This window comes from Anopheles maculipalpis, chromosome 2RL, assembly GCF_943734695.1.
Source record: "Anopheles maculipalpis chromosome 2RL, idAnoMacuDA_375_x, whole genome shotgun sequence".
In the NCBI taxonomy this organism is placed as follows: domain Eukaryota; kingdom Metazoa; phylum Arthropoda; class Insecta; order Diptera; family Culicidae; genus Anopheles; species Anopheles maculipalpis.
Window position 1 is genome coordinate 42,339,178 of NC_064871.1, and position 24,311 is coordinate 42,363,488.

Sequence of the window (24,311 nt, forward strand, 5' to 3'; positions counted from 1 at the left end):
GCTTATTTGAGACATATAAAGTATGGCACTTGCGGCACTAGTAGTGTAGTGGGCCGAATTATGATTCTATATATGCTGATTTCATCCTTTAAATCCGCATTTCCAAACAGTTGGACTTTACATTAACTCTAGCTAGCAATCGAACAGCTTCCTGCCAATCGTTTTGGCTTTGGCTTGCAGGAAAAATTGCCCTACACTACCGCGATTGCTCTCTGGAAGCTCATAGACAATACCTTTGCAGTTTTCATTTTCGAATTCCCTTGGCATGTACGTACGGCGTCGTCACACTTTCTACGTCTCTGCCTACACTCCTCGGCACTTACATCATACGCTTGATTTCTTACAATTCTGCCGCGCTCAGTCTTTCACTTTTGATGATTTTTCGTATTCATAACATACAGTAGCAAACTACCCTTACACATTATAAACATGTCTACCAACATTTAACACTGTAAACAATCTAACTAGCGTAGCGTAACATTATGAGAATATGAAAAAGCATAATATGTTTCAACATAGTAATAGGCGCTTGAGTGGTGATAAAACAAAAAAAACAACTCGGGATAAGAATTTATAATTGGGTAGGAACGAAAAAATGGATTGTCCTGATACTCGCGATGTATGTAATGTATGTTGTATGTTTAACGTTTACTTGTGTATCACCCATAAGTTGCTTATTGTAGCAATAGTAAGAAGTAAAGGAAAAAAAAGCTTTTAACAAAATACACCTTATCACTCCTAATAGCGTTTATAAGCTTAGAGTACTACTACTTAGAGCGGAGCTAATGAAATAACGCTCCTGTCAGCCATCATTACTCATACTAGTGTTTCGCATAAGCCCACGTCCTCCAATTCTGGACTTTCTTTTTCCCCCTTTTTCTCTGTCTCGCTCTCGCTTTCTTTCTACTTAAGAACATATTAGTGTCGTGTCGCATAAATCATATAAATATCATCCATCTGTACGGCAGACCGGATGTCGTTCGTTTTCGCTTGATTCCTTGCAAAATCGAGGGTCGTTATTAATCGGAGCAGGTGGTTTACGTGCAGCATCCACCACACTCATCATTGCGATAAGCCGAACAGCTTCAGCGCGTTGAATGCGGTGGCCAGGGCAACATCCTCCGGCTTTTTGTTCATGAAAGCCGCTATCATTTCCACGATTGCCGGCAAGCTGCAGGGTTCGTTGCGCTGAAAGGTGCAGTAACGGTGCAGATACAGCAGCGACCGTTCGGTTAGGCCACCCTTCACGTGCTGCGGCAGCTTGGAGGCACGCGTGTTCGGATACATAAACGGTGAGTCCGTCTCCACGAGCAAGCGTTCCATCGGTAACCGACCGTCCTCGAGTAGCTTCCGTACGCCGGTATCGGATTTGTCCTGAAGGGAAAGCACAAGTGAGTGTGTTGATGTTCGTGTGCAGACATTTACTCGGTCAATCTTTACTACCTTGCACAAATATCCGGTCAGTGAGATGTAATAATCACGCTCCAGATACTTTAACGCTTCGTCCGTCGTGCCCATGAAGCCGCGCACAATGATCGGTTGCGCTGGTTGGAATCTGATCGTAGTAGACGGCGGCGGGTGGCCCGGAAAGAAACAAAGGCAACAAAGGCGTATGTATGTAAATTCAATTCAACATTAGAATATCGGTTCAGCTGGGCCATTACTTCGTTAGTATTTCCAGTACATCTTCCTGTGCCGATCGTTCGTGGATGAGTATGGGCTTCTGCAGCTCACAGGCAAGCTTTAGCTGACGTTCGAAGATCTCCTTCTGGATGCAGGGTTCGGAAAAGTCGCGCTGATAGTCCAGCCCGCAGGGTCCGATCGCGACACACTCGGGAGCGCTGGCCATTACCTGAAAATCGTGCCAGGTGCTCGGTTCTTCGATGATCGATTTCGAGTCGTGCGGGTGTATACCGGCGGTTGAGTAGATGATGCCGGGATAGATACGGGTGAGGCGGAGTGCTTCCTTGCTCGATTTCACTGACGTACCCGGGACCATGATCTTTTGTACGCCTGCCAGGAGTAGAAGAAAAGAAGAAAAAAAAAACGGAAGCAAATTAATGTTTAAATTAAAACCGATCATCGAAGCCGCAAATCATGATTCTAGAAAGATCTTGATTGAACAGATTGAACTAACAGGTGGAATTATCTGGAGCATAAAAAAAACGTACATAAACAAAACACACCTATATATGTATTTTATGTTTAGGCAAAAGTACATGAATCTATCACCTAGAACATGTGCTTTCTATGCTACATCATGAACAAACAAACCCTCATGCTTTCAACTTCCCAGGATCGGCAGCCAACCGACCGAATCCAACATAAATATGGAGATAATTTTCATTTTCTTCGCCACGCTCCTCAATCACCTGCTCCACACCTCCCGACGCTATCACCAGACGCAGAGGAAAAGAGGTGTCGGGATGTACAAATTATGCTTACAGCTACGAAGAAACTTTATTTCGCGTGTTGTGGCGACTCTCTCAATGTTGTGGCGGTGAAGTTTGTTCCGTTCCGCTTCTACTTCCAACGCAACGTCGAGCAAACAAAATATGGCACTCTTGTATTGCACTGAATTTAGTGGTGCAATAGCTGCTCCATTGCTTCCTCCCTCCTCGATGAGTCCGCCCTTTCTTTCCCGGATTTTAGTAGTTACGGACTAGACGCTCATAAGGTTCGTGCATGCAAATAAGCACACCTTCACAAGTGGTAGTAGCGGCCAAGCCAGACGGCTACCGGATGGACGGCGAATGAAAAGTCCAGCATGTGTAGTAAAACGTGCAACCTCGAAGAATGTCAGAACGCAACAACTGGTGGAACGGCATGAAAAATCAATGGCCTCTTTAGGGGGTGTCTTCTGCAAGACAGCAATTGGTGTTGTTTTGTTAGTTTGCCATTAAAATGCTGCTCTTTCTTCGCACGACGGTCAGAAGCCGCGCGGTGTTTTGCTGGATTTTATTTTGCTTCCAGTGTGGACATTCGCGTGGCCGTGGTCGTTGTTTCTATTTGCAATGTGTAATACTATAGTTATGTTTGCTGATTACATGTCTGTCCGGTCTTGCGATGGGTCACATCTGTTATGAATTTGCTATGAAAGTTTGGGCAGTTGTTGCTTAGCGCCGAACTCTCCCTAGCCGCAAAGACTACAATGTCTCAATTGTGTGATAAAAATACTGCCTTTATGCAATTTGCAAATTCCCCCTGCAAATATGGAGCCTAGAACTATTTAATCGATAAGACAGAAACTGAAATAAATAATGTCACTCAAAAGCGTGTTCAAAAGTGTGCTGACTTTATGAATTATTTGAATATATGTCCCTCAAAAAAAAGCAATACAAAAATTCGATTTATGCACAAACGAATTGTCATTCTAAATGTTGTGAAATCGATAATTAGCCTTGTAATAGATACGACAAATTTAATCATTCGTTGTTCGTTGTTCCCCAATTTTGTTGTCAAACTGTACCCTCTAGCGATCGAGCTGCTTGCCCGATAAGCAAATTGTTTTCGAAAAACAAAAATTAAAGTAGTGCTGTTAATCAAACCATCATCACACCTACATTCTTCGAACCACACTTATCGGATGTGTACCACAAACGTCGCACGGTCGAAATAACTCGTTCACTCGCTTTAGTTACGCCTCATTGGCGGCCCAACGTTTGGCGGCGAGCCGTTTGGGAATGGGAAAATCTATTTCACTCCTTGCCTTCGCCGATCGTTTGGGGGTCGATTTCTATTGTGTATGGTGGTTTTGGAAGGCAAAAACACCTCCCAAAACCTGCCACTAGATGCGAAAAAGAAAACGGAAATGGTCGGTCGTTTTGATGGACACTTTTAGCATAAGAAACCGTTTTAATTTGTGGAGCTGTAAAACTTTAGATCGTTTTATAACAAGGTGACCTTGGGGAGGGGCTGTGGGAGAGTTTACAATCGTTAAAAAATTAATCGTAGCTATTTCGCAAACCAGGCTTTCGTAATGAGCCATCATTCTTATTTGTTCAATCGTTTCGTGTTCTCATCATAGCAGCGATACTTGGTTGTGTAAACTGTGTGAGATTCGCCCCTCTAACTCGAACACCCTTCCAAGGGATGATCGCAATGGTCGTATGCAAACCTGTTGTTGTAGGACGACATCATATTCAATGCTGCCGGTGGCGGTGGTTTTCCGTACACACAGTACCATATTTGGAAGCGACGAATAACGATCATAGTCATCGGTGGATCGGGGGCCATCGCCATTCAGGGTTACAGCAACGCGACAGAACACTTGCGGCGTGATACATTGAAGCCATCCAGCAGAGAACCCGTTTTTGCCTGAAGCGATAACTAGGGATAGGACACAGGCAGGTGGAGGACATGCAAACACACACACACACACACACACACGGTCGCTCATTTTGGCATGGTCGCAAAACATGCTCGAGGAGCATGTGGAGAAAAAAGCATGTCCGTTGCATAATATCTACCCACACTCCGATGCACTGCGGAAACATTTCCCTATCCCATTGGCTTGTTCTATAAAGTGTGGAAATGGTTTTATAATGTGTAAAATAGGACCATATTTACACATCACATACCCACCACAAAAAAGATGAACGCGATGACCCGATGCTTTGACTCACAAAATACGCCTTTGCGCCTTGTTAACCTCCCCTAACCAGCGTTTGCTGTGCAACGGCAAGCTGCATTCATTCTGACCGGCGGCTTCAGGGTGTCACGGTCTCTTGATTGAGTTTAATTTCTTAACCGTGCGTGCTGTTTTGTCCTCGATGCCGACTAGTCCGTTCAATGTCGCGCCTCTCCCTCGGCATGCTGCTTTTGGGGCAGCGTATCATCATCACCACCCAAAGCAAAGTGGGATAAAGCGCATGGCATCGTTCTTTTGCATCATATTCTTTCTTTTACTTGCTCGGTAAGAAGATTGCCTTCCTGCATGTAGAAGAAGAAAGTGGCGTAATTCTATACGCCTTCGGGGTCACAAACAGGGACCCGGAATACCATAAGAATGGGTGGCATGTGTGAGTGTGTATGCACATAAAAGTGCACTAATTTAGAAGGAGCATCATGAATGGAATGGATGCCAACGAAAGAGAGACTGTACCGTAGGCGTCCGTAGATTAAAGCATTTATGCATTCTTGATCCTCGATTCTCGTCAACCCAAAGCGCGTGCTCCTATCCAGTGGTCAAATTCCACCCTTCATTCCTCATTGAGATTGTCAAACAACATGCTTCCCCATTATCAGTGAGAGACTAGAATCAGCTTTCGTCTTAACAATGTCGGATTGTGCCCGTAATCCCAACATTAGCAGTCGATCGACAAACCGATGTGAAGCTTGCTTGGAATGCTCTTTCTCTCTTTCTCCTGCACCTCATTGGTTTTGCCTGGGACAAGGGAATCGTTCCCTGTTGGCAGAAATCGATCCCGACGGGTTTGCAAGAAATGTAGCTAGCTCATCCTTCGTTCGTACGCTAAACAAATCCAATGCGCATGCGAACGGAGTACGAACGGCTGGGTTTAGCGGAATGATGATGATGATGATGATGCGTCCACCGCTATAGCACACCACTCGGCCGTTGAATGCGTCGTTGTTTGGGGTGGAAAATTTGGTTTAATTTTAGAAATGCGATCATATGCGATCACAAACAACATCGTATCATATCGTACACAAGGGGGTCCGTTTGGGAGGCGAATTTTGAAGAGGTAAAGGGCAGCCAAAATGCCAAATGCTTTTTGGTGAAGGTTTTGGCGAGAATTTGGTTAATTTTTTTGTCTCAAATGCTTGTTCGATTCTCCCTTTATTAAGATCAAATTAGGTGAAAAGGCGGAACTAAACTGGTTACGAGTATCCTCACGCAAACTCCTCATGTTACGGGAAGCATTGCATCAATGGAAGAAATATCTGTCTTCGCGCAACAACGCACAATTTTCGGTGTCCGAAAAAGATCGTCGATCATTATCTCTCCACCAATTTCTTGCTCACTGATGATCGAATGGTGCTGTGTACAGTATCGCTCCAGCATCAATTAATCTCGCTGGACGCACAAACGGATAATAATGCTTATAAGTCGGTACGATCACAACACGAAAGAGATTGTCTTCTCCATACCGTACGATCTTACGGAATTGATACACATCAGTCCGAGAAAAGCTCATCCACGTGGAACACAGCATGCGCGATAAAAAAAACCGCCTTTTTTTTGGTTTTGAAAACTGAAAGTGTTCAACCACTCGCTACCGGAACCACGGAATGAAGATGCTTGGCAGGAAATAAATCGCATACAGCACACACGTGCTTCTCATTGTGAGGAAGCAAAAAAAAAAGCAGGGAATGATCGAATGATTCATTTCATTTCTTTCTTTTGGTTTGCTTCTCTCCATCACAGCTTCTGCACTACAATTGAAAGTGAAAATCTAACACTTTTCATGCGGCAAAAAACACCTTCCTCCCAGACCCTCCCATCGATACACGGACCATGAGCGGATTGATGCTGGTGGATTAAGATTTGATGTGGGGGTTGAGGGTTCGGAATAATTCCAAAACTACCTCTTGTGCGGCAGGTTACCGCAGCAGCAAAGCAGCTCAATTATGAAGCACTTAAGCCACTCGCGCTAATGCCACGCTGGCTCTGTTTGTGAGGGGTGAGCTTTGACACGCGGAAATGGTCATGTTCCGGATGAAAACGAGAAAACTGCCCATTACCCACCGGTGCAAACGAACAAGCATGATGATGATCATCACCATTATCGCCGGTAGAGCACGATAAAGCATGAGCTTTAAAGAAAAAAAAACGCATTGTGGGTGAATAATAAAATATAAACCCCCGGCTTTTACTCCTTCTTTCACCGGCTCCAAACGATACCCAATTGTGTTAATGTTTTACAAAAAAAAAACGCGTGTGCGGCGCGTGTTGCTGTTCGGTTCGGTTGCTTGAACCGGACCCCCGGACAGAGTGCACGAGTTTTCCTTTCGATTGGCACCGATATCTCTCTCTTAGTAACATTATCATACGCCAAGGAAATGGCGATTGGTGTTGAACTTTCGAATTTTTCAGGTGTTGCATATGCAAGAAGAATGTTGTGCAGTGCGCGATGAAAGCATGAAACGTTGAGTGTTTTTTGTTTTTCATGGACATTCGGATAACAAACGATTTTGTTTCAATTTAGGGGTTTTTTTTAGCTCCTGCCTTATGAATTCAATGACCAATCGAATGGTCAAGCAGAATCGTAATCGTACATCAACTATCGTGTGATGTTTACCTGTCAATAATATTCGTCGTATATCAGACTATCGACCATCGTGGCGTATATAACCTTTCACCACGATAACGATCGCCAAAGCTTTATCAATTAATTTGGAAGAGCTATTATCAAAATTGTTCAAACAGGATTTGAAGATTTCTTTGTTCGAACTGTATTTGATTTCTCAGCACAGAAATTAGACACAGCGAGACGCATGCCGACGACCGGTTACAATCACTAAGCACAGGAAGTTCTTATGGTTGGACAGACACCCAAGATTCTCCAAGTGGGGCTCTTCAAATGCAGCTGAAACTGTATAGGACGAGTATGTAAAACTAGTGGTAAAAGATTCCGTCTAAACAAAAAAGAATATACTGGAAGGATGGAACTTGCTGCCCATATTTTAGGCGAAGCTATGCATGTGACCATCATTCAGAATAAACAAGAGATTTTTAACAGACCTCAACAGCTAGCGATAGTGTTTTTTGTTGATAAATCTTAATCTTAAATCTAAAATAAGGCTCAAGATGCGCAAATCTTGGAGAAGATGACTGAACAGCAGTAAGGCCGCATATGATAGCATTGCCAGGGTAAAACTCTACGAGACCATGAGCTCTTTTGGTGGTGGTGGTGGTAGTGGATGGAAAACTCTCCTTTGCTCAGGGTCCTTTGCTACCACCAAAGGCCTGCGTCAGGGAGATGGGCTCGCTTGTCTCCTATTCAACTTGGGGCTAGAGAGGGCCATCCGAGACTCGAAGGTCGATACTTCGGGAACCATCTTCTATAAATCAACCCAGATCCTGGCATACGCTGATGATATAGACATCATTGGTCTGCGGCTCTCCCAGATAGCAGAGGCCTACCAAAGTATCGAGCAGGCGGCAGAAAACCTCAGATTAGGGGTTGCAGATAAACGAAGCAAAGACCAAATTGATGGTGACACCATCAGCGGCCCTACTAAGTGGTGTACGGATAGGTGACCGCAAATTTGAAGTCTTCCAAAACTTCACCTATCTCGGGTCAAAAGTCAGCACCGAAAACAGCATAGAGACGGAGTTGCGCGCTAGGATGTGCTGGCAGCCAGCCTGTCATTCTACGATCTTAGGAAACATCTCACCTCAAAAAACCTGTCGCGACGGTCGAAACTGGGACTGTATCGTACCTTTATAGTCCCAGTACTCACATACGCCTCTGAGACATGGACCCTTGTCCAAAACAGACGAAGCCCTCTTAGCCGGGTTCGAGAGGAAGATGCCCAGAAGGATCGTTGGCCACGTATGTGTGGAAGGACAATGGAGGAGCCGCTACAACGACGAGCTGTTGCGAACTTTATGCCGACCTCACTGGCTGGCCATGTTATACGCATGGCACCGGACAACCCAGCGCAGAAAGTCCTTTTAGGCCGTCCACAAGAACAGAGGAGGCGTTTACCGAGTGATCATCTGCAGTGCCATCCAAAGTTAGTCTATTTGTCTTAATGCATATGGAATTAATTCGCAACTATGACGAACGCTTGTCCGGATGGTATATACCTTTCATCACCTTACCGCTGTGCACAATGCATATCTGTTGCATGTCTTTCCACGGGTCCGGGAATGCTCAGTTTGATCCAGAAAAGCGTCCGACCGCTACCCGTCGAGCCGTAAAACCACTTAAACAATCGCTGCCGCTGTTTGTATCGGCACCGTTTACCCATATCTGGGCGGTGTTAAGTGTCTGGTTTGGGGTTGTGCGTACCGCACACGTCATGCATCATGTAGAGCGCGTTCCAAAGCGGGTTGTAGATGGGGCACCATCGGATGATGTGCATGCATGTGCTTATGACTGATTAAGCTGTTAGTTCAGACGGTAATGCAAGATCGACGGAAATTGGAGGTATTTTTAATAATCTGAGCATAGTAGGAGAGGTAATGTGGATCACTTAATCAAAACCGATTGATCGTACAATTCGATCACTGATGTTAGATCATGCTAGAAGAATAGCTAGATACAACCTTAAAGTATCGCACAATCCTACAGGAGGAAATTTGTTATGGACGATTGAGTTTTATGTGTTGCAATAGCACCCATCGCACCAAGCAATTTCCCTTCACCCTTTCAACATCTTGACGGCGTCCTCAGCCAAGCGAGAAGAATTAGCGCCCATCAATCGGTCTTCCCTTTACGTTAAGCAATCAATAAACTGTTTTTTTTTTCAACGTGCAAGCTTCCTCATTCAAATTCGTTTTTTGATGGTTGGAAATAAAATATTCCAAATTAAGTTGCTTACACATTGAGCATCGCAATGATCGTTGCTTAGTTTTCAACATGCACTCTTTCTCTCTCTCTGTTTCTTAAGCTATTGTTGCGTGTTGTAAGGGTTTTTTTTTAAAACCATTCTCAGGGCTCAATAGTTTACGATTGTGGAGTGTCATTTGTTCGGTCAAGGGAAGAAAACACCGCCGTTTGGCTCAAGAAGTCACGGAAACCAAATTAATGACCACCTTCACATGAAGCTTCCTTCCCGGAAAGTGAAACCCCGCTTCTATATCTCCCCCATACTCCCTCCATTTCCACTCCATCTACCAGCTTCATGCTTGTAGCTATCTAACCACTATCACCGGTTCATGCCAAACTTTCACGCGTGTGTACAGTGTTGGCCGATAGAAAATTTTCGATGGTGCCCCATGACGACCGCCAGCTGATTGCGTGATCACAATTGCCACTTTCGATGCGTGGAAGCCCACAACTGCTTGCTCTACCCTCTATGCTCACATGTGGGACGATTTTCTCTCTTTCGCTTCCCGCGCGCAGTTTTGCGGAAACAGCCAACGAACGGACGTGTCGCATCGTTACGCATGAAAATGGGTATAACGATCATCATCTTGTCGTGTGTAAGTTCACGGACGTATTGTCCCCGTGGCTTGTGCTGTCTCTCGAGGCCACGGTGCCAGATTTAACGGGCTGACGTTTGTTGGGATTGAAATATTGTACGGCTACCATTTCCGATGCCAACAGCAAAAAAATATGATAAACAAACCACTGGTAGATGGGACGGTTGAAGTACCGGAGGACTTTGAATACAGAGGGGTTGCGATACACGGCACAAGGTAGGGATAAACTTTAGAGACTAGCTTGAGTTTACGATATTTACACAGTCTTTTGGGGGGAAGCTTGTTTATTGCTTGATTTAACTACTTTACCGGCAAGTTGTTTACTGGGACAGTTTAGAAAAAAGCTGTTATGCCAACCAACAAACAGACATTTTTAGTTTTCCAACAACTGATTTCTCTTACATTGTACTTTTTCATAGAGACATAAAGAAATATCCTGTAAGAAGTAAGCTTCTACCTTCAATCCACGTTTCGAAGACAATCTTTTCTTCGTTTGTGGAACTACAATATCAAGAGGTCTTGGCCCGCCAACAGTTTTGGATTTGTTTGACCTGATCTTGTCCTTATTAACTGGATCGTCAGTCTTACGTACGGCTGGGGCCTACCGAGATGAGATTTGATATCCATAATATCCTAAACATCCGGATTCGATATCAGGTGTAAAGACCGGCCCCGCTATCACCTCAACCATTGGACGGCCGCACTGGAGACCTCTTCTTCTTGACTTTTCACCCCACTAAGATCATTCCTGCCGTCTGATGGCTTACGTGACTTATCGCAGTTGGATATCCATTCCTCATGGTCCTACGGGACCATTCTTCTTCTTGGTCAGTTCTTGGTCGATTCAACCCCTGCCCGAGGAGACCCCACATTCGTCTTCATGGCTTGACGATTTCCGATGCCGACCATCTAATGACTTGCTAACACATAGTTGTAATAGCCAATCCTCACTATGGGGGAACGCGGTCCAGATGGGAATTGAACCTCACTACCGGGCCACTAGTCCGGCTACCACATTGGACCTTCTTAAAATCCTCTCCACACCGGTGAAGTTAACAGTAAGTGTTTGAATTCATTTCCAATAGCCCTCACCGATGTGAACCAAGAACCGAAATCATTCACAAGCCAAAACAAAACAGAATGTAAAAGGTTCTTGGTCGAGTGAAACTGCTACACCAAGGATAAGCAATTGTGAGAGCTTACAACAAGTAGTACCAGCAACAGCCACTCCTTTTACACTACTTAGGCCCTCGAAACTGCCCGTCACCTTGTTTCGCACAACACACACACACCCATACGGCCACGGCGGTTTATTGGGTTGGTGGCTTTCACCGCATTAGTGGTGTGAGCGATGTGGTTCACCGGAGCAGCGAGTTGTATTACTTTTGCAACCCTGGACACCAAACATGCGGCCCTTACGATGCGGATGCAGAAAGCAGCACAACACAAAAACCCCATGGAAACGTTGGCTTCTCTCTCTCTCTCCAGACGCGCATCACACCAGTTTTTCCTCCTGGCTCGATAACCTGTTCCACCGATATGGGGCATCGGTTTGATGTTCTGTGCTGTGTGTAACGAAATGTACCCAAATAAACGAACACACAGGCGCACATCCGTGGCAAAACTTTCCCAGTGATAAGATTAGTTTGTAGCATTTTTCTTAAGATAGTACAGCGCACAGTACGTTAAGAGAGATTCAGAAGCTTGAGGATGGAGTCGTGGCAGGCAACGCCCCATACTCTTGGCAAGGGAACAAATAGTGCGACCAAAACGGGTGTCATTTTATGGTTCGGTTTTATCAATACCCTGTGTGTTGTCTTGTCTCCCGCCCGCTCCCCGCAGGTAACTCACCGGAATCCTTGGCGCGCTGTATCACCGAATCCAGATCACGGATGTACTTCTTGTTGGTTAGATTCGCGCCGACGTCCACGACGATCAGGTTCTCGTAGCAGTGTTTCATTTCATCGTCGTGCATGTTGGCCATGATTGTTAAACGTTGATGCGTTAAGCTTGCGGAATGGATGTTTTTTTTTTTGTTTTTGTATATTTCCTTCACTTCTTTTCCTTTTCAACGGCAAGTGTTACTCCGAAAAGGGATTGGGACTGGTGTTGGATTTTTTTTATGATGATAAAATTCCAATGCTGCTGTTCGTAATGGCGGACAATGTTGCGTGCTGACCTATCGTTTCTTCCTATTAACAAGAACGTGGGGAGGGATCTCTGTTAATATGCGTTTTGCACGTTTTGTTGATAGAATGGAATTGGAGCAAAGTGACGAACAAAAAAAAAACACGCACACAAAGCCCCCTTTAAAGCTTGTTCGAGGTTTAATGTTTGTCACACACAACAAAACCTGATCACAAATGATTTAAACCGCAGAAATAAGATTGTAAAAAAGGGGAAACACACGCGCACTCCTTCTGTGGTGACGTCGTGAAGAAAATATCGCAAACCACCACCAAACCGAAACACACACCGCACTACACTAAACACGGGCGCACTTTGTGCCCTCGAGGTCAGATGGATTTGCGGTGGGCGAACTTGAGAACCAGGCGCCAGGAACGTAACACTGGCAATAACAAAAAAAACTTACACCTGGCGACGGCGACTTCAGTCGTTCGAGATCGTGATCTTGTGTTAGGCGAAGGCAAAAGGAAAATTTGGCAGATCTTGCGCGCTAGCAGCTTATTATTGCTTTTTTGTTGTTAATGAATAAATTTCACTCTACCCGCCTAGGGATCTTTCTTTGCGAATTCTACTTTCACAAGACCTTCCTTTCCTTAATATTGCGTGTTCTTGATGCGCCTTGATGATGATGAAACTTTTGGAAAGACGAAATACTCTAAACGAACTGTGCTGCTCTTGGCTGGCCGGCACAAACCTATTTCGCCACGATCGAAATCTACAGCAGCAGCATACCGCAGCAAGTATGTATACACCAAAATCGCTCAAATGCGTGTTGTCGTACGAGTCGGACCTTCCACCGCGGCGGATCGAGTAGTTCAGACACTGCTGACGAAGGTGAGATGCGATCGCTCTTTCGAAGCCGCGGATTTTGTTTCCCCCCTTGTGTATTGCTTTCCACGATCATCACCATGAAGAGAGTGAGAGAGTGTGATCGCGGATCCGCGGATTGCTGGGATGGGTGTGCATGTGTGTGTTAGTTCCCTTCAGCTATTCTCTCTAGCTACTCTCTGGCAAATATACTAAAATTACACACATGTAAACAAGAAATTCTGTTTGCACAAAAACACACACACACACACACACACACACACACACACACACACACACACACACAAAAATTATGTGCGCGAGGTTGCACGCACTAATGCTAAAATGTTGGCATGATGCAAATATACACAGCATAACTGCCAAAATACGGCGAGAGCGAGAGGCAGAGGGAGAGAAAGGAATCATGAAAGAATAAAATGGGTTCAAGTGTTCGATGTGGATGCTGCTGACGAAGTAGGCTTGTTGTTTGGCAAGTGATTGAAGGTGTGACGTTTTGGATGCGATCGCTAAACGATCTTCCCTGGGTGTGAAATATTTGTACACTAAAAGAAGCAAAATTGCTAACAAAACTTGTTCGATTCGTAAATTAGATTTGATGCATCTGCTTCGCTTTCTTCTACAAGAATCCCCGACAGTAAAAACTGTTCTTTAACGTTACACATCATTATTTGCGTTCCGCACTCAACATTGTTAAGATGGGGGCTAATGAATCATTTTCGTCCAAGGCAAGTCCAAGTGGCCGCGTGAAGTATTCTTATCGAAAAACTCGGCACTAGATTTCTCGTGCAAAAGCTGCTCATCGATTGAATGCGTGATGATAAGCGCGAATTCTTGACGGTTTGTGCACAACACACTTCTCTTACAACAGCACAGCTGGGGCTCACACATAGAAGCGGTACGCGAAACACACTATCACCATTGGCAACGCAACGCTTTGCTCTTGTTCCCGTCCCGTACGAGTGTGTCACACGAAACTGTGGTCGCGATGGAATGTGTGTTTGATCGACAAAGAAACGCAAACGTGTGTGTGCATGTTTGTTTTATTTTGTTATAAAAATTGTGATCACTTTTGCGTAAAGAGAACTAGGAGGAAGGTAACTTTTTATGCCTATATTCACACCATAAACTGTTGAACAAGATGTAGGGAATGCACGGAACTGTAGTTGTGGTCGATCAATCGCTTTACGCACTGTGCACGGTACACGACACCTTCTCCGACTGCAGTTACACGCGTACAACCCAGCACATATGCATACAGAGCATGGGTTGGCTTTATTGCAGAGAAAAAGAGGGAGAGGCCTTGCTCGTATGCTCGCTCAACATAACTTAAGGTGGGAATACACGGTATACATATCGTATTTGGACTGTTATTTTTTATGTGGGCTTTGAATTATCGCGTAATTATTTAATTGAGTTTTTCTGTATTTAACTTATTCTAATATATGCTTAAACTATCAATTTTAAATAATTTGCTCATAAAATGTGCAATCGTTTAAATATACCTTTAGCGTTTGTGTTGTGTGCGGAGAAAAATCGAAACTGTACGAGAGTAAATAAATGCAACGGAGCAACACATGAGAAAGAGAGGGACAGAGAGAGAGAGAGAGAGAGAGAGAGAGAGAGAGAGAGAGATAGCTAGCATGAGAGTAAATATTTTTGACACCAAATGTAGTAACAGTTGATCTTTGAAAACGGTTACAAGTGTAAATATAACAAAAGAAGATTTTAGGATAAAATTATAAAGCAAATCAGCCATCAACTTAGAGTAAAATTTGAAGAGATTTATTTTTAATAAACAATATACTCATGCACTTATTGAATTTTATATTTTCACTACTTTCAGTTGATAAAACACACCTGCAGGAGCTAGAATCTCTATTCGGACAGGCATTGCTATCACGCGCAATCGGAATATTGTACGGGAAGCAACCCATCACCGCGTACAACAACACTTCCGACGGACAGTGTCATTTAATCGAGGTGCCAGGATCGAAGCACGGAACCTCATACAAAGTGTTCCCGGCCATCAATTTTTGTGCCTGCGAATCGTACCGAGACTGGGTGTTGAGACAAAGGCGTCAACCTACCTGCAAACACGTGCTAGCGGCACGTTTGGCATTAATTTTGCGAAGAACCAAAAACGTACCACTTGCCGCCAATACTTGTCTCTCCTTAAAGCAACAGTTTGTGGTAGATTGTATGAAGTAAACTTAGCTGGACCCATTCTCGCATCAACTAGACCAACTCGTCGTACCAACTGCAACAGGCCAAACGCTGCCCCCTTTATAGTTTGATGCAAAGAACCAAGCGTTTGTTTGACAAAGGGATTATTTTAAACCCCAAAATGGTAACCCAATCGCAGTTTAGCCAGATACAGTTTCAAGCTGTGTTGAATAACTTTTCCACGCTATACAACGTAATGAAGGCGGTGAATTTTGTCGATGTAAGGTGGAATATTCAATACAATACTCGGATGTGTGTTTCACGGTGTGTTTTTCTTTACACCTTTTTAGAATGCAATAGTTCAACTCAGCAACGATGGCATGAAGGTGATCGTGGAGGATGCCAAAAGTATCCAAGCATCGGCGTACATTACCCGGGCATGTTTTTCCGACTTCAAGCTTTCGATAGCGAAACAACCATCGTCATCGGGTGCTAACGATGATAATGCTACCGATACCCAACCATTCATTGGGTTTGGCTTAAACCTGAAAGTGTTTGCCGATTGCTTGAGCATGTTTACCAGCGGAGACTACAATTCGAGCCTTAAAATGATCCAGAAGGGTTCCGGGGCACCCTTGATCGTGATTCTGGAGCAGCACGGCGAGGATAGCCTCACTACGGAGTGTTCGGTACGTACGATGGAACCGTTCGACTGCATGGAGTTGGACTTCGAGGATGAAAAGCAGATAATGAGCAAGATCAATATGAAAGGGGCCGAATTTTTCCACCTACTAAGCGAGATGGATCGTAATTGTGATGAGTTTGAGGTGGTTATTTCACCCGATGCTCCACATTTGATGTTTCATTCGTTTGGGGAATTACATTCGGAAAGCAGTGTGGAGATAACGAATACGAGCGACATGCTGATCACCTTCAACTGCACCCACGCTAGTCGCAATCGGTACAAATTTCATCACTTTCGGCTAGCGATGCGTACATTGGCACTAGCGTCTAAAGTGGCCCTGCGTACCAACAGTGAGGGTTTGCTGGGTTTGCAAGTGATGATAGAGAATAGCGATAGTTCGCACATGTTTGTGGAGTACTTCATCTTGCCGCTAATGTCGGACGACGATCAAACAACGATATGAAATGCTAACTGAAAATGGTAAATGATAAAAAGCGTGTGCAAATTAAGTTGTATTCTCATTTTTATGTTAAATTGAAATGCTTGAAATAAACGATGAATTGAAATCGAGATAGATAATTTAAAACGAACACGCTTTGGACGAAAGAAGCTGTCAATTTAAAAACATCCACAATTGAACGAAAGTGTCAGCCGAACGCACGATCTAACGAAAGAAAATGGATGTTTGGATATGCTGGCGGAATGCATATGTCAAAACAATCCACTTTCGGTATGGCGTTTGGACTTTAATCGTCCAAGTACGCTGCAAACAAATAAACGATAGTGATTTTAGTTTTAAGCATAATTCCAAAACATTTCTGCGCTTTCCTTCTTCATTCCAGTTGCTGTATAAATCGTAATTCTGCTTTCTTACTCAACGCTGCCCAATCTGTGCCAAGTCGGCAGTGCTTTTGTGCACAATAAAGCCGACTCAAAGCGCTCGAAAATGAGCGAAGACGAGAGAACGCTTTGGTGTGGAAATTTAAGCGAAAATGTTACGGAAGAGATGCTGTACGAACTATTTCTTCAGGTAAAGAGGAACATCCCGAGCGAGCCTGTTGTGACACTAAAGCTAAAGATAATTTCCTTCTCGTTTTAGGCCGGTCCGCTGGAAAACGTAAAGATTCCCCGTGATGGAAATGGACGTCAACGAAGTTATGCCTTCATTACGTACACTCATGCATGTAGCGTCGAGTATGCGATAGGCATATTCCAGGGCACTTCGCTGCTTCAACGCCATCTCTCGCTGGACAGGAAAACGCGTAACGCTCCGAACGCTGTACCGACACCGCAAATCAGTTTCAACTATCCTACGGGCAACAGCAATACCGCAGCCAACCAGCGATATTCTGACGATCCACCTTTGCCCCAAGCTCAACAAAATACGATGGACGAGGGCAATGATTTCCAATCGCCCGATACAAATCAGAGCGCATTTCATGCGTCACACAGTCAAAGCGAGTTACTATCCGCGATGATGGCAATCACGGGTGGTGGTGGCCCATCGAGGCTTGAATTTACACCAGAAATGCTAGCACAGCTAGGCCAGCACATGCTTGGTGCCGACTATCCACCGTTTGACGATGGCACCCAGCAGCAGAGATCGCTGCGCACGAAAATGAAGCATAAAGATCATACCAACAACTATCACGAACGCCATCAGAAGAAACCGTACTCACGGGAAAATCGGTACGGCCATAAGCATGAGCGCAATGAGTCACAGCAACACCAGAGTCGTCATAGGTACGACGGCAATAATAAGCGCAAAAGTGGCGATCATGAGCGAAATTATGATAGAAACGGAGATCGAAGACGGAGATAGTGATCGAGTCGGGACGTTTTTTGGCGTACAAAAAATGGTACAAAATCACAGCAAATTTTGTTTTTTTTTTTCAGTCAACACATACGTCTATACATTAAGCGGAACAAGTTGTGTGTCTGAGATGGTAACGGCACGGTTGTAAATAAGTCGAATGATTGTTTACAAAATTTAAGTTAGATATAAAACTGCTCCCCAAATAAAAGCGGAATCACATCTTTTAAATCGGATTGTAAAGCCAACTCATGGTCATTATGCTGCTGTATGACACGGTTTTATGTTTTCCTTTATTCTTTCTCAAATACCTATTAAATACAATTCTATTGAGCTTTACAAATATATGACATAGAATTGGCTTATATTGTAGTATTTTTAAAGTCTGCGTAAAGTCGTTACGTTCCATTTTTTTCCTAATGAACCCGTCTCGCTCTCTCCCTCATTCCCTCCTTTCCTTGCCGCTTGTATTTTTAAAAACATGTAATTTTCTGACATCCGATGCATGCGCGGCTTGTAATTCTACTTCTTTTGCACGGGTTGGGAATTCTATATCGCGCGCTGCACACATCAGGAAGAAACGTGATGAAATGCAGGCGAGTTTACGCGCTGTTTAAAAGTTAAATTTGATATTCTGCTACTCAGCCACGGGGCAGGCGTGTGAGATTGTTTTAAATGAGATACACGAGATCCACTCGAATTATGCTTGGTTTGCCATCGCTCTGGGACAATGGGTAGTTATGGTTGAAAAGGATTTTTTTAGTCGAACAGCGAACAGTCTAGTTTACACGTAAATATACATAGCAAATGAACTTGTCTTGTAACTTCACCGCCAACACATATATCCATCCAGTCTGTGCTTCTTGTGCATATCAGTCGTTCTTGTGCTGTGAAAATTGATCGCTGTCCTTGGATTTTCTGCCACCCTTACTGTTTGAAAGGGGACACATATTTAGAACTAGTGTGAGATTGGGATGATTTTTAAATTCGGCAAAAACGAAACTCGTTGACACGGTTTGAGACCGTTCCTCACAAATGAACCTAACTAACTTCGAGCATGGAACAGATATGCCTTAAATTAACGAGAAAAATTGGTCGCCTACACTCTGATTGAAGTTGGAATTATTTGTTCGATCTAAAATTTAGCCGTAAAAAACTGAGTAGGCTAATTAGTATGATTTGTTCACAGCGCTACCGACCGTTTGTCTCTGTGTGTATGTGTGCAACGTGCTTTAAGTTTCTTGCTTAACCAATGAACTTGCACACCGCAACTTTTGCGCAAACTTTAAACCGTAAATTACAGGGTTTTCGAAGATATGACGAACAAGTTAGCCGGAATATTGATTTGTTTAGGTATATCATTGATACAAGCTGCAAGATATTGAAATGCTCGGATATTGTTGTTGGATTGTCCCGCAGGATTGTAGTCTAACATTTCCCATCCTAGTATCCATTGCTCAGGCTGAATAGTTGGTTTGCCTAGGCATTTTCCAGTACCGATTGCTTGGACCAAAAACGTTAGTCTACAAGCATTACGAACAAACTAACGACAACCACCGAGCGATTCAACATGTTGCAGATTGGATCATTAATAAACCTCAACCAGTGAGAATTATATCCTCGAAAACCCTGTAACCTCACTGCACTTTGGAGCGCGTCTTTAACGGTGGAGTAGCTGGGGTTTAAGAGGACATGGAAAGCGGACACATCTGGTAGCGCAATATGCAACCCACCTCTCCTCCTCTTATGCTCGCTGGTGCTGTTGCTGCGCTTATGCGGAATGAACGATGCTGCGAAACGATGAAAGAAGTAATGCTGCTGCTTTCGAGCAAAGCCGCGCAGAGTACTATCTTCTGTACGACACAAAAGCACACGCTATAATTGTGCTTTGTTATTTTTGTTGCTGTTTTTTTGTTGTCTTTTTTTTGTCTGCTCCATTCGTTTCTGCGCTGCGATCATCATCTCATACTGGACGACCGCCTCCTCCCCACCCAACGTAAATTCACTATGACCAGCTACTCTTCTGCAGGTCTATCTGGCCTTCGAGCGTTTTGGCAAGATAGATGACGAAAAGCTGACTGATGGCGGCCCCGAGCGCTATGCCCGCAATCACGTACAAGTTCCGTTCGGCCCACACGCGCACTATTTCGATGCACCCGTTGGTCCAGATCTTTTTACTTGCCGCCGCAACCGATTGCTGCTGGATGTGGTAGCCACACATGATGTTTACCAGCCCCGAACTGATATCCGTCGCATTGATACAGCAACTGTACGGTACGCCACACTTTTCCACACTCGGCGAGGAACAGTTGAAGTACTCGTTCTTGCCCCAGTCCAGATAACCCTCGTTGCTAAGCCCACAGCAGTGGAACTCTTGCTGGGCAAAGTCGATGAGATTCTGCAGATCCGGATCGTCTCGATAGGTGGTAATGATTTTGTCCGTAAACGATTCCTCCAGCACCGCATTTACCTTGTGCGGAAACACGAACGCCGTAATGGCGATGGCCATTTCGCACAGGAAAAAGATCAACAGGCAGAGCGAGTAGAACTTTAGCAGGCAGGTGTTTTCTCGTAGCGCACCTAGGCAACCAGCGAGACTGACCACAAACACGATGGCTCCTGCGATGATCATGACCAGCGAAAGGTTTAGCACGATGTCGTAGAACGTTTCGAGTTTGATCAGCCCCGTAGCTTGCCATTTGTCTACGAACGCATAGAATCCAATACCGATTAGCAATCCACCGAAGAGCCAGAATATAAAGTTGAGCAGAAATATCATGTACTTAACGCAGGAGCTGACGTAAGTAAAGTTGTTGGTAGGATAGCGATACGGAGGCATTTCGAAGCGTTCTGCTCACTGTGTCGTTGTCCTTCGAGCCTCGCGTGAGTAGCCTTATATGGGGGGTGATGGGAGGTTGGAGTATGCTCCAGTTAGCTTTACACACACAGGCGAGATGCTGCTGCTGCTGATCTGTACACCCACCGTCAGTGGCATTGGCCAGAAGGAGGAAATCCTTTGTTTACTTTATTCTATGAAACTCACTACACCAGAAGCGTACCTTGCACAAACTACGAGTTCCGCGTATTGTGAATCATGATTTTGACCAGCACCACACACTTTACTTCAGTCACCCAAAGCAAGCAAAATCCTTTCCCACTTTCGAATCTGAGCTATGAAAATTTGCTTCTAAACTTGGCTTTTCTGCTTTTTTTTCTTTCCTCTCCAGTCAATGATTTATTTACAGGGGTCGTGTACAGGAGACAGTCGCCGCGGTGATAATGTATCCGTCATTTCGGGTTTATAAACAGTTGAACTGCCTTTTGAGAGTGCAAAATGTGCTTCTAAAATCTATGAAATTATTCTGTATTTTTTCTAATGAGTTAAACGTAAAATAATTCAAAACTAGTGTTAAAAATAGAATTTTACAAATCTTTTAACGACACAACTGTCACCAAAATGCAATGTTTAACGAATTCGTTCAATTTCGTTCTTATGTCAAACTGGAGCTGTCAATTAGGCAAAAAAACGACAAGCGATTTTGACGCGTCAAAACGAAGCAAAAAGCAACAAAAACGGGCAGGACGGCAAAAAGCGGCAAGGCGAAAAAAAGTGCGTGTTTCGGCTGAAACATCGATGGAAGACGATCTTTTTCTTCAATTCTGGAATTAAAACATATACCGCTCCCGGCAAACACATCGCGCTCAATCGAGTGGAATCGCGGACGCTGTGAGCTTGCCACGAAAAGTCTATCATGAACCCATACGGTTGTGAGTACGGTAACCTCTCGGTGGAAATCATAAATCATCCCTCTTTTCTTAATTATCTTCCTGTGTTTAGATGGCCAAAATATATATTTTGCACCAAGCTCACCCTCACACACACTGTTTCTGTACCGCTGTTCCATTTTATGTGTACACCTCTCTCTCTCTCTCTGTTCGGTTTGGTTGCAATATGCTGATAAATTTACCGTACCTTGAATTTATGTTGAATGCGCTACACGACACTACTGCGTAGGCATCAGCTTGACCATAGAACTTTAGCTCTTTCGCTTCCCGAATTGTTGTTTCCCGGGCACCGGTTCAATGCAGTCCGTGGTTCTGAACCGGATGTGAAACAAATGAATTTATGTTAAAACCGTTGTGGTAGGCATATAGTACTCACCATACTTTGGTTAGATCTGCCCCGACCGGAACCACTTTTTGGATGGGAAAACAGTATAAGGTCTTTATGCAAATGTAGATCCCTATATCAAACAATTCACGTATCATATAATAAGATCCGATAGCAAACTTTCCATCAACGGAAAACAATCGTTCGAATAGATCCCAGCGTTTAGCACTACGGTGCTAAACGCTGATCGCTGATGATGGGAAGTTTGCTGATCGTGTTGATAAATAGTGTACATAATAAGCCTTACATTTCGATATATTTATGTGTATTCCTTTCTAGCACTGTTCCTGTTTTGTTGTAAATAATGAGCTCCTGATTTTTTTCGTTTTTTCTTTCTCTTTTTCTCTTCCTCTTTTTGTTGAATGATCGTCAAATGACTATACGTACTTATATTCCTACTCTAGCTTATGATCGGCGTAAAGAAGCGGATGGCAAGTGAATAGCGAAACGCTTTCCCCTTAAACCCTTCCCAATTAGGCGCTCCGTGTTATACATTTCGTACGTTCACTGTATTGTGCGCATCTTACCTCTCGAACACTAGCCCCGATGTGATTCTACCGATTAATTATTTTATTTCCTTATTGTTTGTTTAAATATTCTTGCTTCAGCGCTGTTACACTGTTTCGTCTGTAAAGCTGTAAAGATTCAAAATAGCTATATTTAAATTCTTTCATGGTTAAATACATGTAAGGTCACTCTTACTGCAGACCCACTTAGAGCCTTAAGCAACGTCTCTTCTCTCCATTTAAAGTAAATATAAAGCACAAAACCATTCACGTATATACGTACATCCAATCACACAAAGACACATATCGATACAAAACAAAACAAAAAACTCAAAACAGCCATGGCTAATAAAATGGTCGGGAAGGGTAAATGTAAGTACTTTATGTTATTCTACTTTTTCTATCCTTTTTCCTCTATCTTCCTCGTACTCTATAAAACTAATGTTAAATATGCACAGTAATGTATTTAAAAAAGTATTTTGTAGTAGCGACACTTGGTACACGTATTTAAATGTTTGCTCTATGAAACCCCTTTTTTGTATCAATAGATTGTTATACTTTTTTGTAATGCTCGCTACTGCACTTAACCATCTGTTCACGAAAATTGGCATGCTCGTACAGCTAACAACCCTCTGTGTATTTTGCCTTCTGTGTGTATTGTCGATAACGACTGCGACTGATCAGAGGCGTATCTGAGATCCTGACACATGTCTAACATGATACTGCTGTTTGACGGAAGATTTACTCTTTATTTCAGTGCCAGTCGAATCGGAAGATGCCCAAAAGCTTAGATTTCAGGTGGAGCTAGAGTTTGTACAATGTTTGGCCAATCCCAATTATTTGCATTGTAAGTAACATGCGTACGTGTACGTTTGATATGTTGTACTAACGCCTTCCCTATCTGCTTGCCGATCAGTTTTAGCACAACGAGGATACTTTAAGGATGCCGCCTTTGTAAACTACTTAAAATATCTACTGTACTGGAAGGAGCCCGAGTACGCGAAATACCTCAAGTTCCCGATGTGTCTGTACTTCCTCGATCTGCTGCAATATGAACACTTTCGGCGTGAAATCGTCAGTGCGCAGTGCTGTAAATTTATCGACGATCAAGCGATCTTGCTGTGGCAGCATTATACCCGTCGGCGCACAAGGCTTACCGCGCTCGGTACTACCAGTCTGACGGGATTGGCCGTTGGTGGACAGCCGGTTGGTGGTGGTGTACAGGGTACGCTACTCTCGAACGAGCCCGCCATTATGCCGAACAGTGGTAGTAACAACAACAATGGTAGCAATAATGGCAGCACGATCAGTAACAACGGTGCCAACAGCGGTCTCGGTAGCATCGGTAGCAATAATAATGGTAGCAGTGGCAGCAACAGCAACAATGGTCCAAACAGTGGCAACGTGAATGTGCCAACATCGGTCGTAGGCCAACAGCAGCAGCAGCAACAGCAAAATGGTGCTGGAATCACGCAGCACAACGGTGTCGGAGGTGGAGGAGGAGGAGGAGGAGGAGCCGGCGGTGGTGGCGGACTGCTGGGTAATCCGATGGGTACGATTGGCGGTGGAAACGGTATGCCGGGCGGTGGCATCAATCAAAAAGTTCCTTAATTCTGGCGCCTCGATCCAATGGCGCAACGTGTTTGGGAATTGGTCGGTTGTCTGTTGGTTGTATAAAGACTGTGTTTTTTTTTATAAATATTGCATAGCGTACAATGTAGATGGTAAAATAATAATAATAATAGAGACAATTCAATATACATATTCTGATACTTGTTTGTGTTTTCCTCCCCCATTCAAATGTTAGTTTACCCCAACTGAATCAAAATGTCGTTGAATAA

The 24,311-nt window shown here is 44.0% G+C and overlaps 6 protein-coding genes across 7 annotated transcripts in view; 3 read left to right on the top strand and 3 right to left on the bottom strand.

The window, feature by feature from the left end:
* Positions 1-1,062: 1,062 nt before the first annotated feature.
* LOC126558648 (3'-5' ssDNA/RNA exonuclease TatD) lies at positions 1,063-12,101 on the bottom strand. The gene is made up of 4 exons (XM_050214700.1): positions 11,969-12,101; positions 1,665-2,013; positions 1,444-1,555; positions 1,063-1,374 (listed from the first exon to the last, which is right to left on the bottom strand). The coding sequence occupies exons 1-4, from the start codon at positions 12,099-12,101 to the stop codon at positions 1,063-1,065; spliced, it is 906 nt and encodes a 301-aa protein (XP_050070657.1).
* Positions 6,108-24,311, bottom strand: part of LOC126557593 (probable splicing factor, arginine/serine-rich 7) — a 151,520-nt gene continuing 133,316 nt past the window's right edge. The window contains exon 3 of the mRNA XM_050213414.1: positions 6,108-6,119. The gene's annotated coding sequence lies outside the window, so the exon portion shown is untranslated. The remainder of the gene's footprint in view (positions 6,120-24,311) is intronic.
* On the top strand, positions 15,424-16,443 carry LOC126558594 (uncharacterized). Its single transcript, XM_050214634.1, has 2 exons — positions 15,424-15,575; positions 15,646-16,443. The coding sequence occupies exons 1-2, from the start codon at positions 15,426-15,428 to the stop codon at positions 16,441-16,443; spliced, it is 948 nt and encodes a 315-aa protein (XP_050070591.1). The 5' UTR covers positions 15,424-15,425.
* On the top strand, positions 16,911-17,802 carry LOC126558791 (RNA-binding protein 7). Its single transcript, XM_050214859.1, has 2 exons — positions 16,911-17,010; positions 17,080-17,802. Exons 1-2 carry the CDS (start codon positions 16,927-16,929, stop codon positions 17,800-17,802), a joined length of 807 nt encoding a protein of 268 aa, XP_050070816.1. The 5' UTR covers positions 16,911-16,926.
* On the bottom strand, positions 19,698-20,692 carry LOC126558754 (tetraspanin-33-like). Its single transcript, XM_050214813.1, has one exon. The coding sequence runs from the start codon at positions 20,630-20,632 to the stop codon at positions 19,799-19,801; it is 834 nt and encodes a 277-aa protein (XP_050070770.1). The 5' UTR covers positions 20,633-20,692; the 3' UTR covers positions 19,698-19,798.
* On the top strand, positions 21,539-24,081 carry LOC126558775 (mediator of RNA polymerase II transcription subunit 31). 2 transcript variants are annotated; one of them, XM_050214839.1, is made up of 3 exons: positions 21,539-21,561; positions 23,228-23,317; positions 23,387-24,081. In XM_050214839.1, the coding sequence occupies exons 1-3, from the start codon at positions 21,546-21,548 to the stop codon at positions 24,079-24,081; spliced, it is 801 nt and encodes a 266-aa protein (XP_050070796.1). In that variant the 5' UTR covers positions 21,539-21,545. The 2 variants fall into 2 exon arrangements, with proteins under 2 accessions (XP_050070796.1, XP_050070795.1); XM_050214838.1 differs by lacking the exon at positions 21,539-21,561 and adding an exon at positions 22,792-22,842.

Bases quoted from the DNA above. Each gene is read 5' to 3' on its own strand.
- LOC126558594 (XM_050214634.1), top strand. From the start codon at position 15,426: ATGCAAAGAACCAAGCGTTTGTTTGACAAAGGGATTATTTTAAACCCC. The intron at 15,576-15,645 runs GTAAGGTGGAAT...ACACCTTTTTAG, and splicing joins AGGCGGTGAATTTTGTCGAT to AATGCAATAGTTCAACTCAG.
- LOC126558648 (XM_050214700.1), bottom strand. From the start codon at position 12,101: ATGGCCAACATGCACGACGATGAAATGAAACACTGCTACGAGAACCTG. The intron at 2,014-11,968 runs GTGAGTTACCTG...TACTCCTGGCAG, and splicing joins ACAGCGCGCCAAGGATTCCG to GCGTACAAAAGATCATGGTC. The intron at 1,556-1,664 runs GTAATGGCCCAG...TACTACGATCAG, and splicing joins GTACTGGAAATACTAACGAA to ATTCCAACCAGCGCAACCGA.
- LOC126558791 (XM_050214859.1), top strand. From the start codon at position 16,927: ATGAGCGAAGACGAGAGAACGCTTTGGTGTGGAAATTTAAGCGAAAAT. The intron at 17,011-17,079 runs GTAAAGAGGAAC...TTCTCGTTTTAG, and splicing joins TGTACGAACTATTTCTTCAG to GCCGGTCCGCTGGAAAACGT.
- LOC126558754 (XM_050214813.1), bottom strand. From the start codon at position 20,632: ATGCCTCCGTATCGCTATCCTACCAACAACTTTACTTACGTCAGCTCC.
- LOC126558775 (XM_050214838.1), top strand. From the start codon at position 22,812: ATGGCTAATAAAATGGTCGGGAAGGGTAAAT. The intron at 22,843-23,227 runs GTAAGTACTTTA...TCTTTATTTCAG, and splicing joins AATGGTCGGGAAGGGTAAAT to TGCCAGTCGAATCGGAAGAT. The intron at 23,318-23,386 runs GTAAGTAACATG...CTTGCCGATCAG, and splicing joins CAATCCCAATTATTTGCATT to TTTTAGCACAACGAGGATAC.